General features: G+C 47.7%; 5 protein-coding genes and 1 non-coding gene across 6 annotated transcripts; 2 read left to right on the forward strand and 4 right to left on the reverse strand.

The window, feature by feature from the left end:
• Positions 1-778: 778 nt before the first annotated feature.
• On the forward strand, positions 779-2,731 carry K441DRAFT_628444 (uncharacterized protein). The gene is made up of 5 exons (XM_067646195.1): positions 779-999; positions 1,064-1,197; positions 1,269-1,723; positions 1,787-2,022; positions 2,088-2,731. Exons 1-5 carry the CDS (start codon positions 862-864, stop codon positions 2,400-2,402), a joined length of 1,278 nt encoding a protein of 425 aa, XP_067508606.1. The 5' UTR covers positions 779-861; the 3' UTR covers positions 2,403-2,731.
• K441DRAFT_258027 (uncharacterized protein) lies at positions 2,496-2,908 on the reverse strand. Its single transcript, XM_067640809.1, has one exon. The coding sequence runs from the start codon at positions 2,808-2,810 to the stop codon at positions 2,589-2,591; it is 222 nt and encodes a 73-aa protein (XP_067508607.1). The 5' UTR covers positions 2,811-2,908; the 3' UTR covers positions 2,496-2,588.
• Positions 2,812-4,886, reverse strand: K441DRAFT_603347 (histone acetyltransferase type B). Its single transcript, XM_067645300.1, has 3 exons — positions 4,704-4,886; positions 4,366-4,650; positions 2,812-4,261 (listed from the first exon to the last, which is right to left on the reverse strand). The coding sequence occupies exons 1-3, from the start codon at positions 4,723-4,725 to the stop codon at positions 3,006-3,008; spliced, it is 1,563 nt and encodes a 520-aa protein (XP_067508608.1). The 5' UTR covers positions 4,726-4,886; the 3' UTR covers positions 2,812-3,005.
• A 277-nt stretch (positions 4,887-5,163) lies between these two features.
• On the forward strand, positions 5,164-6,666 carry K441DRAFT_540443 (Zinc/iron permease; the record flags this gene model as incomplete). The annotated part of the gene is made up of 4 exons (XM_067642595.1): positions 5,164-5,216; positions 5,287-5,666; positions 5,797-6,394; positions 6,459-6,666. 4 exons carry the CDS (start codon positions 5,164-5,166, stop codon positions 6,664-6,666), a joined length of 1,239 nt encoding a protein of 412 aa, XP_067508609.1.
• Positions 6,667-7,075: 409 nt separating this feature from the next.
• On the reverse strand, positions 7,076-7,156 carry K441DRAFT_t6. Its single transcript has one exon. It is a non-coding gene; the product is annotated as a tRNA-Lys (tRNA).
• A 1,017-nt stretch (positions 7,157-8,173) lies between these two features.
• Positions 8,174-13,163, reverse strand: K441DRAFT_628453 (putative phospholipid-transporting ATPase). The gene is made up of 5 exons (XM_067646196.1): positions 9,845-13,163; positions 9,488-9,791; positions 8,838-9,424; positions 8,704-8,784; positions 8,174-8,653 (listed from the first exon to the last, which is right to left on the reverse strand). Exons 1-5 carry the CDS (start codon positions 12,769-12,771, stop codon positions 8,482-8,484), a joined length of 4,071 nt encoding a protein of 1,356 aa, XP_067508610.1. The 5' UTR covers positions 12,772-13,163; the 3' UTR covers positions 8,174-8,481.
• Positions 13,164-13,278: the final 115 nt, after the last annotated feature.

Consider the following 13,278-nt stretch of genomic DNA (forward strand, 5'->3'; position numbering starts at 1 on the left):
TTATAGAGAGGAGTTATATATTTAAGGACGCACAGTCTTTATAGGTAGTTTCTTTTCTTTGTAGTGAATCTTAGAATATAATTAGAGTTAATCTATTAGGTAACCACTCCACTAGTTATTATTACGTTGTTGACTTCTTATTTACCTACATACCCAGCCCATTAACAAGTCCACCGTAGTATTTCCTACAAGGCTTCGTTACAGTCTACCGTAATACTCCTATAAGGTTTTATTATACTTATCTAATAGCTAATAGAGCTCTATAAACTTATTTATCTACTTTATAAGCTTATCTATTATATCCTCTATAAAGAATAGACTAAATATCGTAAGGGCATCGCTTGTATTAAGGTTAAGTAGAAGATTTAACTAGCTATAATCGCTAATTATTAATTTTTAGGGTTTAAAGCTGGGTATTAGCTAAGGCTTTAAAGGATTTTTTTGTAATTTGAGTCAGTGGAACCTTGTATTATATGCATTAAATAATATTTAGGTCTTTAAATCGAGAAGAGGAGACTATATTGGCAGTGAGGGTGACCAGGGGCCCGGTCTGTTGAGTTGGACATATCTCAAAACTCGTAGCTGAGGGGGTCACTCTTTGGTAATGCAACGAGTATCAAGTGGAGCCTTGTATTCGAACATAGTTATCATCTCGAAGGTAGTGAAGTCGGTATTGAAGAGAGGCGTGAACAATATTGAAAGCCGTCGGGCAGATCCCTGTTCGGGGAAACCTTGGGGGAAGCCCGAGAAAGTGCCCGAAAGCTGGCGGGAGCTCAACCTCAACTCCAAATTTAAGGACCAACACCACATCTCCCTCACATCTCCTCTCTCTTCCTCTTCCCTTTCTCGATCTTATCAGATATGTTCGCGAGGACGTTACGGAAAAGCATAGCATCGCCGCTACGGCGTAACGCTTTTGTTCCTGTGACAAGACCGGCGTTCAGGACGGTCACCACCGACGCGGCTTCCTCGCATGCTGACAAGGAGAGCGTACCGGAGGTAGGGCCACCAATTCCTACCCACAGGATACACAATTAAGAGGGCAATTGCTAATGATCAACAGGAAGATGACAAGCCCTTCAAAGTCCATCTCTCTGATGAGAGCTTTGAGACATACGAGCTCGATCCTCCGCCATACACCCTGGACACCACCAAGAAGGAATTGAAGCAGATGTACTACGATATGGTGGCAGTACGGTGAGTACCACTTAAATAAGCTTAATTGATACCATATATGGTCTCTGAACCTAATTTCTTCCACTCTGCAGACGAATGGAAATGGCCGCCGATAGACTCTACAAGGAGAAGAAGATTCGAGGTTTCTGCCACTTGTCTACTGGGCAGGAAGCCGTCGCTGTCGGTATTGAGCATGCCATCGACAAGTCCGATAGCGTTATCACAGCCTACCGTTGTCACGGTTTTGCTATGATGCGCGGTGGAACTGTCAAGTCTATTATCGGCGAACTACTAGGCCGTAGAGAGGGTATCGCCTATGGCAAGGGTGGCTCTATGCACATGTTTGCTCCTGGATTCTACGGTGGTAACGGTATTGTCGGCGCACAGGTCCCTGTTGGTGCTGGCATTGCATTCGCGAACCTCTACGAGAACAAGAACCATGTGACCTTGGCGTTGTATGGCGATGGTGCATCGAATCAGGGACAAGTTTTTGAGGCATTCAACATGGCGAAGCTGTGGAACCTACCTGTTATCTTCGGATGCGAGAGTAAATCAGCCTTCTCCGAACGCAAAACTGCCTGGAATATGACGCTAACATAATAATAACCAGACAACAAGTACGGCATGGGAACTGCAGCCAATCGTGCCGCAGCGTTGACGGATTACTACAAACGTGGTCAATATATCCCAGGTCTCAAGATCAACGGCATGGACGTCCTGGCCGTCAAGGCTGCCGTCCAGTACGGTAAGCAATGGACCAGCGCTGGCAAAGGTCCTCTGGTCTATGAATATGTCACTTACCGATATGGCGGACATTCGATGAGTGATCCTGGTACCACTTATCGCGTAAGTTCTCACTTTAGACTTGACAATTGAAAGCCGTAAAACTAACACTCTTTTCCATCACCTAGACTCGTGAGGAAATTCAACGCATGCGCAGCACCAACGATCCTATCGCCGGCCTGAAGCAGAAGCTCATTGACTGGGGTGTTGTATCTGAAGATGAACTAAAGCAGATCGACAAGGACGCCCGCTCCTCTGTTGATGCCGAAGTCGCCGAAGCCGAGAAGATGGCCCCGCCTGACCCAACTCCTCAGATCTTGTTCGAGGATATTTACGTGAAAGGCTCAGAGCCCGAGTACCTGAGGGGTCGGACCCCAGAGGAGAACTTTTATTACACCGAGGCAGATACTCCTGCGGGCCCAAAGTCTGTTGCAAGAACGTAAAAGATGTAATTGGTGGGCGAGGTGTGAAGTTCTGAGGTGAAGCTGGAAGTAGGGGAGTGAAGGGTCGGAAGTTTTGGATTCAGAGTCTAGCAGGTATTCTGAAAAAGTTGTAATATTACAATCCTGTGACATTGCTGCTGTCTTAGCCTTCTCTTCCTACCGCACGTCATCCGAGTCATATAGAGATTATTGTACACAGTTACAAGACAGTGGAATATGTTGTGATTGATGTGTTGCTTTGCATCTCCATCCCGAAAGAACCTCACCGTTGCTGATATACATAAAAAGTTTAGTCATGATCCCGGTACTAGTTATAACTCCCGAAACCTCGAAGGTAGAGGCTGCATAGGAGCCCACATTAGGCGCAGTCAATGCTAAAGAGAACGCATTCCAGCACCAGCTACCCATGGGATATCGAAAAGTACCAGCCCAACCCCTTTTAATCCTAATCTATAACGCACTTCGAAATGTTCTATCAACTGCATTTGTACCTAAATCATAGCAATATTCCGATCTAGGGCAGTTATATCGAAGCGGTGGGAGAAAATGGCCAGGAAGGTATCCGGAACATATCCGCCTTAACGCCCATCCCATACCCATAAATCATCCCGCAACCTTCGGCCTCTTCGCCGCAATGACCTCCCGCGCACCTCCTACCACATCCTCATCATCGTCTTCATCTTCCTCGTCTACCACCCTCTTCTTCCTCTTCCCCCCATGCGCTGCACTACCGTTCGCCTCCTGCACCTTCGCCCACTTCGCCCGCTTCTCCACTCCCTCCAGTAACCGCGTATAGTCCGCCTCCACACCCTTCGCCGTCTCCTCGACCTTCTCTATCCGCTCACTCTGCTCCATCTGCGCCAGCTGATCCGCATTATGTCGATACAGGCGCTCCTTCAACGCCAGGCGCCAGAAATAGTAGCGGCGGTCATTCTCGTGACCGCTCTTCTCCTTGCGCGTGATACGCGCAGTGCTGCGGTGGAGCGGCGGGATGGTGCTGAGTAGGTGCATCTCGACGAGGCGGGCGAACTGGCGCGGAGAGATCTTGGCGGCGCGGCGCAGCGCGGTGAGGGTTTCTTCTGGTCCGAGGATCAGGTCGGTGGGGATGTCGGCGTCTTTTTGCAGTGTCGAGGCGGGTAGGGCGGTGGGCAGGGAGAGTGAGGCGAAGGCGGGGAGTGTGCGCAGGTACAGCATGTCGCAGTAGTCACGCATGTCGTCGAAGGCTTCGTTCGGGTCTTCGACGGTGATTTCGTAAATGTTGGGTGTGGAGACGAAGAGAGTGAACATGGTGTTGTAGAGGTGGGTGCCGTGGGATTGGGACTGGTATGGAGGGAGGATCACGAATTGCGATATCCGTTCGCGTGAGGGGGCGGAGAGAGGATTGTATGGTTCGGCATATCTAAAAGTTTCAGGATTTGTGGCTAGTTGTGGTGGTGTATAGGAGGTCAAATTGCCGTTTGAGGTATCGGTGATGGAGCCGGTTGCGCGCAGGATTTCTAGGGTTGGGAAGATCCAGAGACGGTAAGAGGTAGAGAAACCGGCAATGGTATAAGGCGAGGTTCCAGGTAATTTCTTCAGTGGGGTGACTTCGTAGACAAGAAATAATGTCCAGCGTTCCATTGTCCAGTCTTGATCATCTAAATTCTGACACGTGCCGCCTTCGATATAAAACGGGATGAATATCTGCATTCGACGGAATATCTCCTTGGCTGCAGGGTCAGCCAGGCAGGCGCTCCATATTTCGAATTGCTTGCCATGTAACAAATAGCTATGCAGAAGTTTGCCGGGAGGCTTCCAGGAGCTATCAATCACATCTGATTCTATCGTATCCGCGGAAGTATTCGCCGCGTCAAAGACATCTATAGATTGTCAGCCTCATAATTTCTAGTTTCAATTTACTAGATGCTCCATATTTAGAACTCCTCCAGGAAGTTCTATTGTCTACGCAACTGCCGAGTCATACATTCTGGAAGATAATCCTTCAACATTTCCTTCAAGTCCATAGCTTTCGTATGGCCAATAGGTTTCCATTTCTCTTCATACTGGATATCCAGAGAAAGCTTGAGATCGTTGGCGCGAAAATCAAGGTTCAATTCCAAATCAATATATCCAAATATCGTCTCATCTTCGCCGAAGATTGGGTAGGTAAAGGTGGGATGGAACGGCTCCTCAAAGACTCGTAGGTTTCCAGATTTGCTAGTTGGGCGGACGAGGTTAATGTTCAGCGCTTCATTGGAGCTGACCAACCCTGATAGAGAAATTAGTGCGCAATGATCAAGCAAGTTGCTGAAGTCAACCCACATTTCTCAAGTTCTTCCGCCATAGTATTTAAGTCCCGCGCTCGGCGCCGATGCTGTAGACTGTACAATAGGTAGATGCAACTGTTTGCAGGAATGCGAAACAATTGTTGGCGTTGGATTAAGACCAGGGCGTTGGCGGAGGAAGAGTTAAAATGGAGAAAGTGAATGAAGATCAGTCGCGAAAGAAGGCGACGTTCACGCGTCAAGCGTCTCGGTTGGCCTTGTTCTTATGTACATAGCCCTGCATATGGCAATCAAGGAACTCTAGCTTGATCAACACTCCCGCATACCACGAAAGACTGCCACTTCAACTTCGACACAGCACGCCAAAGGCATGGGTCGCTAAAAAGTAAAATGCTCTGGCCCGTACGTTATTCAGCTACTCCTTGAAAGACTTATCGACTATAAATCCACCATTTGATCAACGACGTCAGGAGCTCAACTCTTGACCATAGGCCAACATGTGGGACGGTCTATTTATGCTGCTCACTTTGAGCACGGTAATGGCAGTTGCGTGAGTACCAAGATAAACCCATCTCGATAACAAGCTTGGGTCCAGAAGCTAATAATTATGCTTGTAATAGCTCCTTTCTTGCCGGCGCTCTTCCTCTATCCTTCGCCCTGTCGCCACGACAGTTGCGATTCATATCTGCACTAGGGACAGGTGTCCTAGTTGGGACAGCACTCATTGTTATCATACCCGAAGGGATTGAAACTTTGTACAGTGCAGGGGGGAAGGGGCAGTCACATTCCCACGCAGAGAGGGCGATCGAAGTTCAAGAGTTCCCCAGCGAAGGCGTGAATATCCGGGCTATACATCCCTCTATCCGTTCTTCAACACGAGATCGACGTTCTGTTGAAGACTCCCTTAAACTTGGGGCTATCAAAGCTCCGTCAATAATAGTTAGAGCATCCCTCCAGGGCGACGACGACTCCACAGAAGGACACGAAGATGGCAAAGACCGTACCCACGGACCCACAGATGAGAACTCGTCTGATTCACCAGAAGACGAAAATCATGTACCCACGGACCCACAGATGAGAACTCGTCTGATTCACCAGAAGACGAAAATCATGTACCCACGGACCCACAGATGAGAACTCGTCTGATTCACCAGAAGACGAAAATCATGGGCGCGAACCCCATGCCTGGGTTGGTGTATCACTAGTCTTGGGTTTCATCCTCATGTATTTGGTGGATGTCCTTCCAGATGCTTTAGCGCCTGCTCAACCCAAGTATCGTCCATTGCATATTTCGCTATCGAACCTCTCCCGAGGGCCGCACCATTCTACCTCGCCAACGATCCCTTCCTCACCTCCTCCAGGGCCAGAACCTCCTGTGGCGCGTTCGTCCGCAACAACCATCGGCCTCGTAATCCATGCTTTCGCAGACGGAATTGCTTTGGGCGCGTCAACCACTGCGCCCTCGACCTCTCTCTCTTTAATCATCTTCTTGGCCATAATGCTGCACAAAGCACCTGCGGCGTTCGGACTCACCTCAGTACTCCTCAAGCAGGGAACCTCCAAGCGGATCGCAAGAACCCATCTCATATTGTTTAGTCTGGCAGCTCCAGCTGGAGCCATGGTAACCTGGTGTGCAGTTCACCTCCTTGGCCGTGCCAGGCTAGGCGGAGACGATGGCCTAACATGGGCGACAGGGTGCGTGCTGCTGTTCTCCGGAGGAACATTTTTGTAAGTCTTTCCCTTTCAAGTTAAACCTAAGATAAGCATCTTATTAATTTGTTTGCATAAAAAGGTATGTTGCCATGCACTCGATGAACGAATCCGCTGCCACTGGTCACTCGTACGACCATGAGACTGGCTCGAACGGCTACGCGGACGGTTCGCTCGGCGTGGCATACGCACGGCCTCACGCGAAGAACCCGCCCGCAGTGAGCGAAATTGTAGTCGCCGTAATAGGAATGCTTGTTCCACTAGTGACACAGGTGGGGCATGTGCATTAAAGGTGATATTCGGGGTCATTTTTGGTGTTACGCTAGGTAAAAGAGAAGAGATATCATGTATTTGTTAGCTGTTCGGCACTATGAGGAGTTATCTATGGAGTATGAAATATGTTCGCGATAGAATTAGCTTATTTCAAGATTCTAGGTCCTTTCTTCTCCAAAGAGAACGGTTGGAGATGAATATGGAACTTGAAACGGTAAGAAGATGCGTATCCAAGTTCAATGTTGCGTCCACACTGATTTAAATGCTCTTCATGAATATATATATATATCCCTCAACCTCAACTTCTACTGAAAGGCCTTTAACAGAGCTACTAGATTGCAAGTCTCTGCCTCGAAGGCCATGCAAGACCAAAAATCGCATTCCAACAACACAGTTCGCCAGGCAAAGAGATACACAAAAATTTGAAGCTGGATGCGGGACTTGAACCCGCCCTTGAGGTGGTCTTTTTTTAAGAGCCACACGCTCTACTGATTGATCTAACCCAGCAACTGGTGGTAGAAAATTTTATTGATATATGACTGTAGATTTTGGCGTGTGCTGTAGATATCCCAGCGTCTCGGTTGCAAATGCCTAACTAGGGTATCCACTCGTGCCACTTAGTACCCTCGCCAACACAATTTAAAAAAGAGAAGATACTACGGGGAAAGCCGAGGTATCAACTCGAAAAACCGCAATTCACCATCGGGAGGGCGCAAGAGTTTCCGACAAGAATAAGTATATTACATATGGTTAGGGATACTTTGCAGCTTACATCAAATCGGCTGGTGCCGATCACTACTATATTGGGTTAGATCAGGGTTTCCTATAACTCATCTATTTCATGTATATAGTCTCTTTTCTTCATAGATCAATCTACACACGAGTTCGTTCGACAGCTCTTGACGCTATCCACAGTCCATTAATTGTATTCCTCGGATCTTACTTGAACTGCCACCAGGAGGATCTCACTTATTTAGGGTCGGGGAAATAAAGGGTAAAGTGCCAGGATAGGAGACGCTTGTCCCGAGTTGAGATAATGGTATCCAACAAGTGGACACCTAGAGAGAAATGTCACTTCACCTGTGCCATACTCTCTGAATGCTTAAGATAAACAGAACGAGGTGTATAGAGTAGCCCTTATTGATGAGTTCAATCACATACGCGGCGTTCTAGCTGCTCGACGTCTAGATTTCATCCAAGAAGTCTACGTTTGAGATGCCTACATTCCAAGGCTTCATTACATTAGCTAACTTAGTTGTATATCGTCACATCACCACGTCATCGTCTAGTGCACTAATCCTAATCTGTAACACTACTATGACATGATATTTTGGTTCCTGAAGTTTACTTCCGAGGCCTCTATGAAAACTTGTAATACCACCCGCTCAATTAACTCTTCTGGGGGAGCAATCTCATTAGTAGAAATAGCTATCGCTGCATGGCTTGTGGTAAGAGTTGGAGAATGAAGCATCGAAACAAAAAGGTCGGAATGTGTATCGGGCAAGTGCTCAGCAAAGCTCACCCGCCTTCGCAAGTTAAAATCATACAATGGTGTCATTTTAATGCCTTGCCGAAGTACCGAAAGAGATATACATGGAGAAATGAGCTAATTAGCCTAGAACAGCCTCATCCAATTAGGACTAAGTCAACTCCGAAGGTGCCAAATTACGAAAACACCGTATTGTCTCTCTACAAGCCATTTTCTCTAGATGCTCCTCTCATTGCTTACTAACAATTCCGTTCATCTTCAGTTTCAATTGCACAAAGACCCGCAGAATGAATACACAATATGATACGTGAGCCCGAGGTCCCAAACGCCGTTACATAATATATCATTTCCTCGAACTAGCCATCTCACCGTATCTGCCTCTTTCACGTGTAGTATCATAGGCTTGTAATACTCTAGCCTGCGATTCGTCTGTTTGTGAAAAAGCGTATCCTCGCTGCTTGCGCATGCGTTGTACTTGTCGGACTTTGCGGATGGCTTTCTGGAACTGCTCCATCCTATAGACACGTCAGTATGAAAGAGTGAAGGTATTTGAAGGAATACGGACCGTGGGCGGTAATCTTGAATGTTATATTTCTGAATCTCCTGAATGTGATGATAGGCTTGCGGATAATACATGCGCTTGGCACTACACACCAATGTCAGCATAGTCCATATTTCTGCAAGGAATCAAGAACTCACTATTTCCATGCAAAATCCCTAGTCAAGCACAGTGCTGGAAGTACAAGCCCCATAAGCCAAAAGACAGGGCTTGGAAACAGTCTCGGGATAACCCCTGTATACTCGGTCGAGAATCCTAGTTTCGGAGCCACGGTCCCATAAACTGGCAAGAATATCATCCAAACAACCATGCTTCCCGGAATAGCTAATACTGTATACTTGGTCCATATATTCGTTATCAATGCCGCCTTGCCTAGCACTGTCGCTAGAGCCGCAGTGTACAATGCTGCACCCCATACCCAATGACCTGCGTTCTTGCCGTCACTTTGTGGCAGATCCCATAAGAATATGGCCTGGGAGACGAAGTAGAGGATCATGGAGTGATAGAAGCCATTGAGAATCCAAGACCAGAAGGAGTGCATTTTGAAGAAAACCCCCTTTTGGCTAAGTTGGTACAATTGTGGATAGCGATCGAGAAGGCGAGCGCTAACGAATTGGTCGAAGATACCGAGCACAAAGGGCGGTAGAAAGGTGAAGAAGACATTGTAAAAGGAGAGAGTCCACGATTCATATATGACTTGACCTGAGAAACTATTTTGGAAGGAGTACTAGTGTGCATTAGAAAAAGATATTCTCAACGATTATACGGAGGATGGAAGGAAGGAGCATACCCAAAACTGTGTCATGAAAAGTGCTATGTTCTTGTAGAACGAGTATAGGATCACTTTGCTGATTCGCTGGTAGCTCCAGGAACCGTGAACGAGGAGCAGCTTGCGCAGATAGCGGAATTGCCCGATCGCAACATCAGCGCTTCGAGCGGCTTGAAGGCCCTCAACGCCGCTAATACCGACGCCAACATGTGCAGCTTGTATCATAGAAACATCGTTTGCTCCGTCGCCGATAGCGAGAAGAATGGCCTTTAGGTGACGCTTTACAAGTTTCACAACCAGGGCCTTTTGCAGAGGGGAGACACGACTCAGGAAGGGGTCAGCACTATGAGCAAGAGAGATGATATTCAGTGGACTTACCAACATATGACGGCTTTGCACATCACTGCAAGCTCCAGGAACATTTTCTCTATATCTCGCTCTAGCGCAAACGTGAGAGACTTGCCATCAATAACGAGAGCTAGAACATCCATCTCGATACCGCCGGCGGATTGGCTCTTAATCGCGTTTAGTTTCTTAGACAAGTTGTCTCTCGTTGCCTCCGCGGTATTTTCATTCACGATAAGAAGCGTCATGTCCTCACTTATCAGCTTGCAGCTCATGCCAATATTTATAGCTGTTTCCTGACGATCGCCAGTCAATACCCAGATCTTGATACCAGCGGATTGCAGTGTGTGAATTGTATCTGGAACGCCATCTTGCAATTTGTCTTCAATGGCGGTTGCTCCCAGGAGTGTAAGTTCCCGTTCTATAAGCTCGGCAGCTTTGTCCAGTTCTTCGGCACGATTCCCGCTAACAGTTGTTTGCGCTGTATTGAAGACGTGCCACCAGTCTTGAAACTCGCTTTCTGGAACTTCTCGCATCGCCAAACAAAGTGTACGGAGGCCATCTGCAGCATATTCTTCCAAGTGCTGTAATGTAGGCTCCACAAACGGATTGTCTTTCGCAAGGCGCTCCAAGATGACCGTATCCGCACCTTTGCAATAGCACCTAATCTTGCCGTCCGGACATCGGAATATTGTTGACATCCGTTTCCTGGTAGAATTAAACTCGCAGACTGCAAGCAGTTCATACTCACGCTCCTGGCCCTCCACAAGGATGGTAACAGAGCGTGGTTTTCTGGCAATAAATCTATAGCCTAGCATGACTGCCCCTTCGACGAGCGCGCCCTCATCGGGAGAAGCTGCTTGATATTTGATGTCGCCGGTCTTTTCGTCGCCTCTTTCTGGAATAACAGTGTGACAAGTTGCTAGGAGGGTGAGAAAATGATTGATGATCTCTCGCGAAGCGTGAGCTTGCCGATTCTCTGCAAGCCTCTTGAAGTCATGGATCCCAATTTCCTGACCATCCTGAATTGTTGCTCTTCTGTCCTCTGGAACCTCGTCGGCGTATTGGATTCCTGCAATAGAACTTTGCCTGAACTCCATCTGGTTACAAGTTAGAGTACCTGTTTTATCGGAGAAAATGTACTCGATCTGACCCAGTTCTTCCACCAAGGAAGAAGTGCGGCAATTAGCCGGGGTATCCGTCTTGTCATAGTAGATGTCCAGGTCAGAGTCAATCAAAAAGGCCTGATAGTACTTGACAATTTCAATTGTAACGAAGAGAGAGATAGGAACCAGGTTAGAATAGAGAACCCAATAAGTGAAAATATCGGAGAAAAACTGCTGAGCAGCGTTGAAACTGCCATAGTCGAGATACTGCAGCTTTGAACTTGCCGTTTCTCTCACAACGAGATCGCCAATAGAACTGACCAAGCTGAGGGAAATCAGGATTGCTCCGAGCATTAGAATTTGGCGGTTTACCATCCTTTCAACAGCGGTTTTCTTGATAGGTGTGGCTGTGGCATTTCTCATAAGTTTGGTTTCGTGTCCAGTGAAAACAGCGACTCCATGGATCCAAGGGGTGTTTCGAAGAGTAGCTCCACGCAATAGGAGCTGATCAGGTGCTAGCGAGAGCTCCTTCTCTCCTCCTCCAGTGTGGACGGTTAGTGTTGCCTCATAAGTATATAAACTACTATTTGGCTGCTCGGACCGAATCTTTCCACCCAGCCTACTAAGTTCGGCAGGGCTGACAAGGTCTGCTGTTTCCGGGATAGCTTGCTTAATTTTAAGATTTGTTTCCCCGTCCAGATTTGCAGTTTCAATGTAACATAATCCTTCCGGTTCAGAAGAAGCTAGAAGTACTAGATCCGCAGGGAAAGGCTCCTCAGACTCCACTCGCACAATGTCCCCTACTGCTACGTTGACCCACCGAGTATCCTGGAAGCTGGAACCCTTCAATACCCGTGCTTTAGAACCATTGAGTGACTTATCCGAGTGCTTCCGCCGATGATCTTCAACATACTCCTTTATTGCAGAGACTAAAAGCACAACACCGAGGGGAACGATAGTGGTGAACTTGTTTGTGGGTGAGATGTTAGGTATCTGTTGTAGTATGGCAGTAAACAAGAAGAATAAGTTTGCGTATTTCGAGAACTGTTCAAAGAGGAATTTCGGTACGAACGTGGCGACATTGTATTTAGCAGTCGATATGTGATTGTCAACGTGCTTATTCGCCGCATTTGCGGGTGGGTTGTTCAGATGTATTATCCGTGGACCCAGTGTTGATGGATCTGGCTGTCCACGTCCGAAACCAAACTTGAATTTACCAGAACTGCGCCTCTTGCGCTTCGGATATTTTGCGCCAGCATCAAGACCTCCGCTGTCTGTCCGTGACTCTCGAGCCCCTGCTTCCGTCAATGGAAGGTCCATTTCTGAGTATTCTGGTGCTCTTCCCAACATGTGCTTGGCTCGGCCGACCAAACCCCCACCCAGACTCAGTATGCTGTTCCTGTTCTTTGCTATGGAAGCGCCGTGTGAAAGACCTGGGGTGGCCGCATCGTCAACTCCCCCAGAGGCATAGTAGCCCTGCATTGATCGGTCATCGTCGCCAATGTCGTCCGCGTCTGAATACCTCTGGTAGTTGTGTAACTCAGACGTCTGCGAGTATAACCTGCTTCCGCCAGAACCGTAAGGCTTAGGCTCAGGGGGTGACGCACCTGGTCCTCCTGGAAGACCAGCAGTCGACCTACCACCTCCGACAAAATCATCGTAGGAGACTGATGGTCGATGCTGAAGTTCAGGCTGGTGCGTCTCAGAGTCGTTTATATCGTATTGTCGCAATAAATCCTGATCGTTCACCGGCGCTCGTTGGCCAGAGGAGTAGGTAGGGTGCGAATCATCAAAGTCAAGCAGCAGGTCATCGTTGTTCGCTGAGGCCTGACTTCCAGGAGGCCTACCGGCCATAGCGGCCAGATGCTTGTTGTAGGACTTTATCCTCTCGCAATACCGCCGCGTACCGCAGAATCATCCAGGCAGATTGTGATCCACGCAGTGTCCTCCCTCTTCGGTTGTGGTCGTGTATGCGCTGATTGTGCTTTTGGTGTAGGTGAATAAATTCAAGGAAGTGGTTTCTTCGATCAGCAGCACAGCCTCCAGGCTTGGCTAACGTTTCGAGAGACGAGCTGTTTGAACAAGGTAAGAGTCGGCCAAACCGCGGGTACAAAAGAAGGGGCAATTCAAAGTAAATTCAAGAACTGCAAGCATCTTCAATCAGGCTTTCTTTTAAAGTGTATGTTGGAGGTGACTTTGGGGCTGGCCTGTTCTACATAGGATTTAGCGCTCGGAGACAAAGGCTAAGCAAGCGCGCGTCAGTTCACAGAGGGTTCACAACGACAAACTGACTAGACCCGATTTCACTTACTACTGAATGGTTTGAAATTTACATAGAGACAATATAGACAAGTAACTTAC

This window comes from Cenococcum geophilum (genome assembly GCF_001692895.1).
Source record: "Cenococcum geophilum 1.58 unplaced genomic scaffold K441scaffold_5, whole genome shotgun sequence".
NCBI classification, from domain to species: domain Eukaryota; kingdom Fungi; phylum Ascomycota; class Dothideomycetes; order Gloniales; family Gloniaceae; genus Cenococcum; species Cenococcum geophilum.

Bases quoted from the DNA above. Each gene is read 5' to 3' on its own strand.
- K441DRAFT_628444 (XM_067646195.1), top strand. From the start codon at position 862: ATGTTCGCGAGGACGTTACGGAAAAGCATAGCATCGCCGCTACGGCGT. The intron at 1,198-1,268 runs GTGAGTACCACT...TCCACTCTGCAG, and splicing joins TACGATATGGTGGCAGTACG to ACGAATGGAAATGGCCGCCG. The intron at 2,023-2,087 runs GTAAGTTCTCAC...TCCATCACCTAG, and splicing joins ATCCTGGTACCACTTATCGC to ACTCGTGAGGAAATTCAACG.
- K441DRAFT_258027 (XM_067640809.1), bottom strand. From the start codon at position 2,810: ATGGGTAGCTGGTGCTGGAATGCGTTCTCTTTAGCATTGACTGCGCCT.
- K441DRAFT_603347 (XM_067645300.1), bottom strand. From the start codon at position 4,725: ATGGCGGAAGAACTTGAGAAAT. The intron at 4,651-4,703 runs GTGGGTTGACTT...TTTCTCTATCAG, and splicing joins GGCGGAAGAACTTGAGAAAT to GGTTGGTCAGCTCCAATGAA. The intron at 4,262-4,365 runs GTATGACTCGGC...GACAATCTATAG, and splicing joins GAAGGATTATCTTCCAGAAT to ATGTCTTTGACGCGGCGAAT.
- K441DRAFT_628453 (XM_067646196.1), bottom strand. From the start codon at position 12,771: ATGGCCGGTAGGCCTCCTGGAAGTCAGGCCTCAGCGAACAACGATGAC. The intron at 9,425-9,487 runs GTATGCTCCTTC...AATGCACACTAG, and splicing joins TTTTCATGACACAGTTTTGG to TACTCCTTCCAAAATAGTTT. The intron at 8,785-8,837 runs GTGAGTTCTTGA...ATTGGTGTGTAG, and splicing joins AGGGATTTTGCATGGAAATA to TGCCAAGCGCATGTATTATC.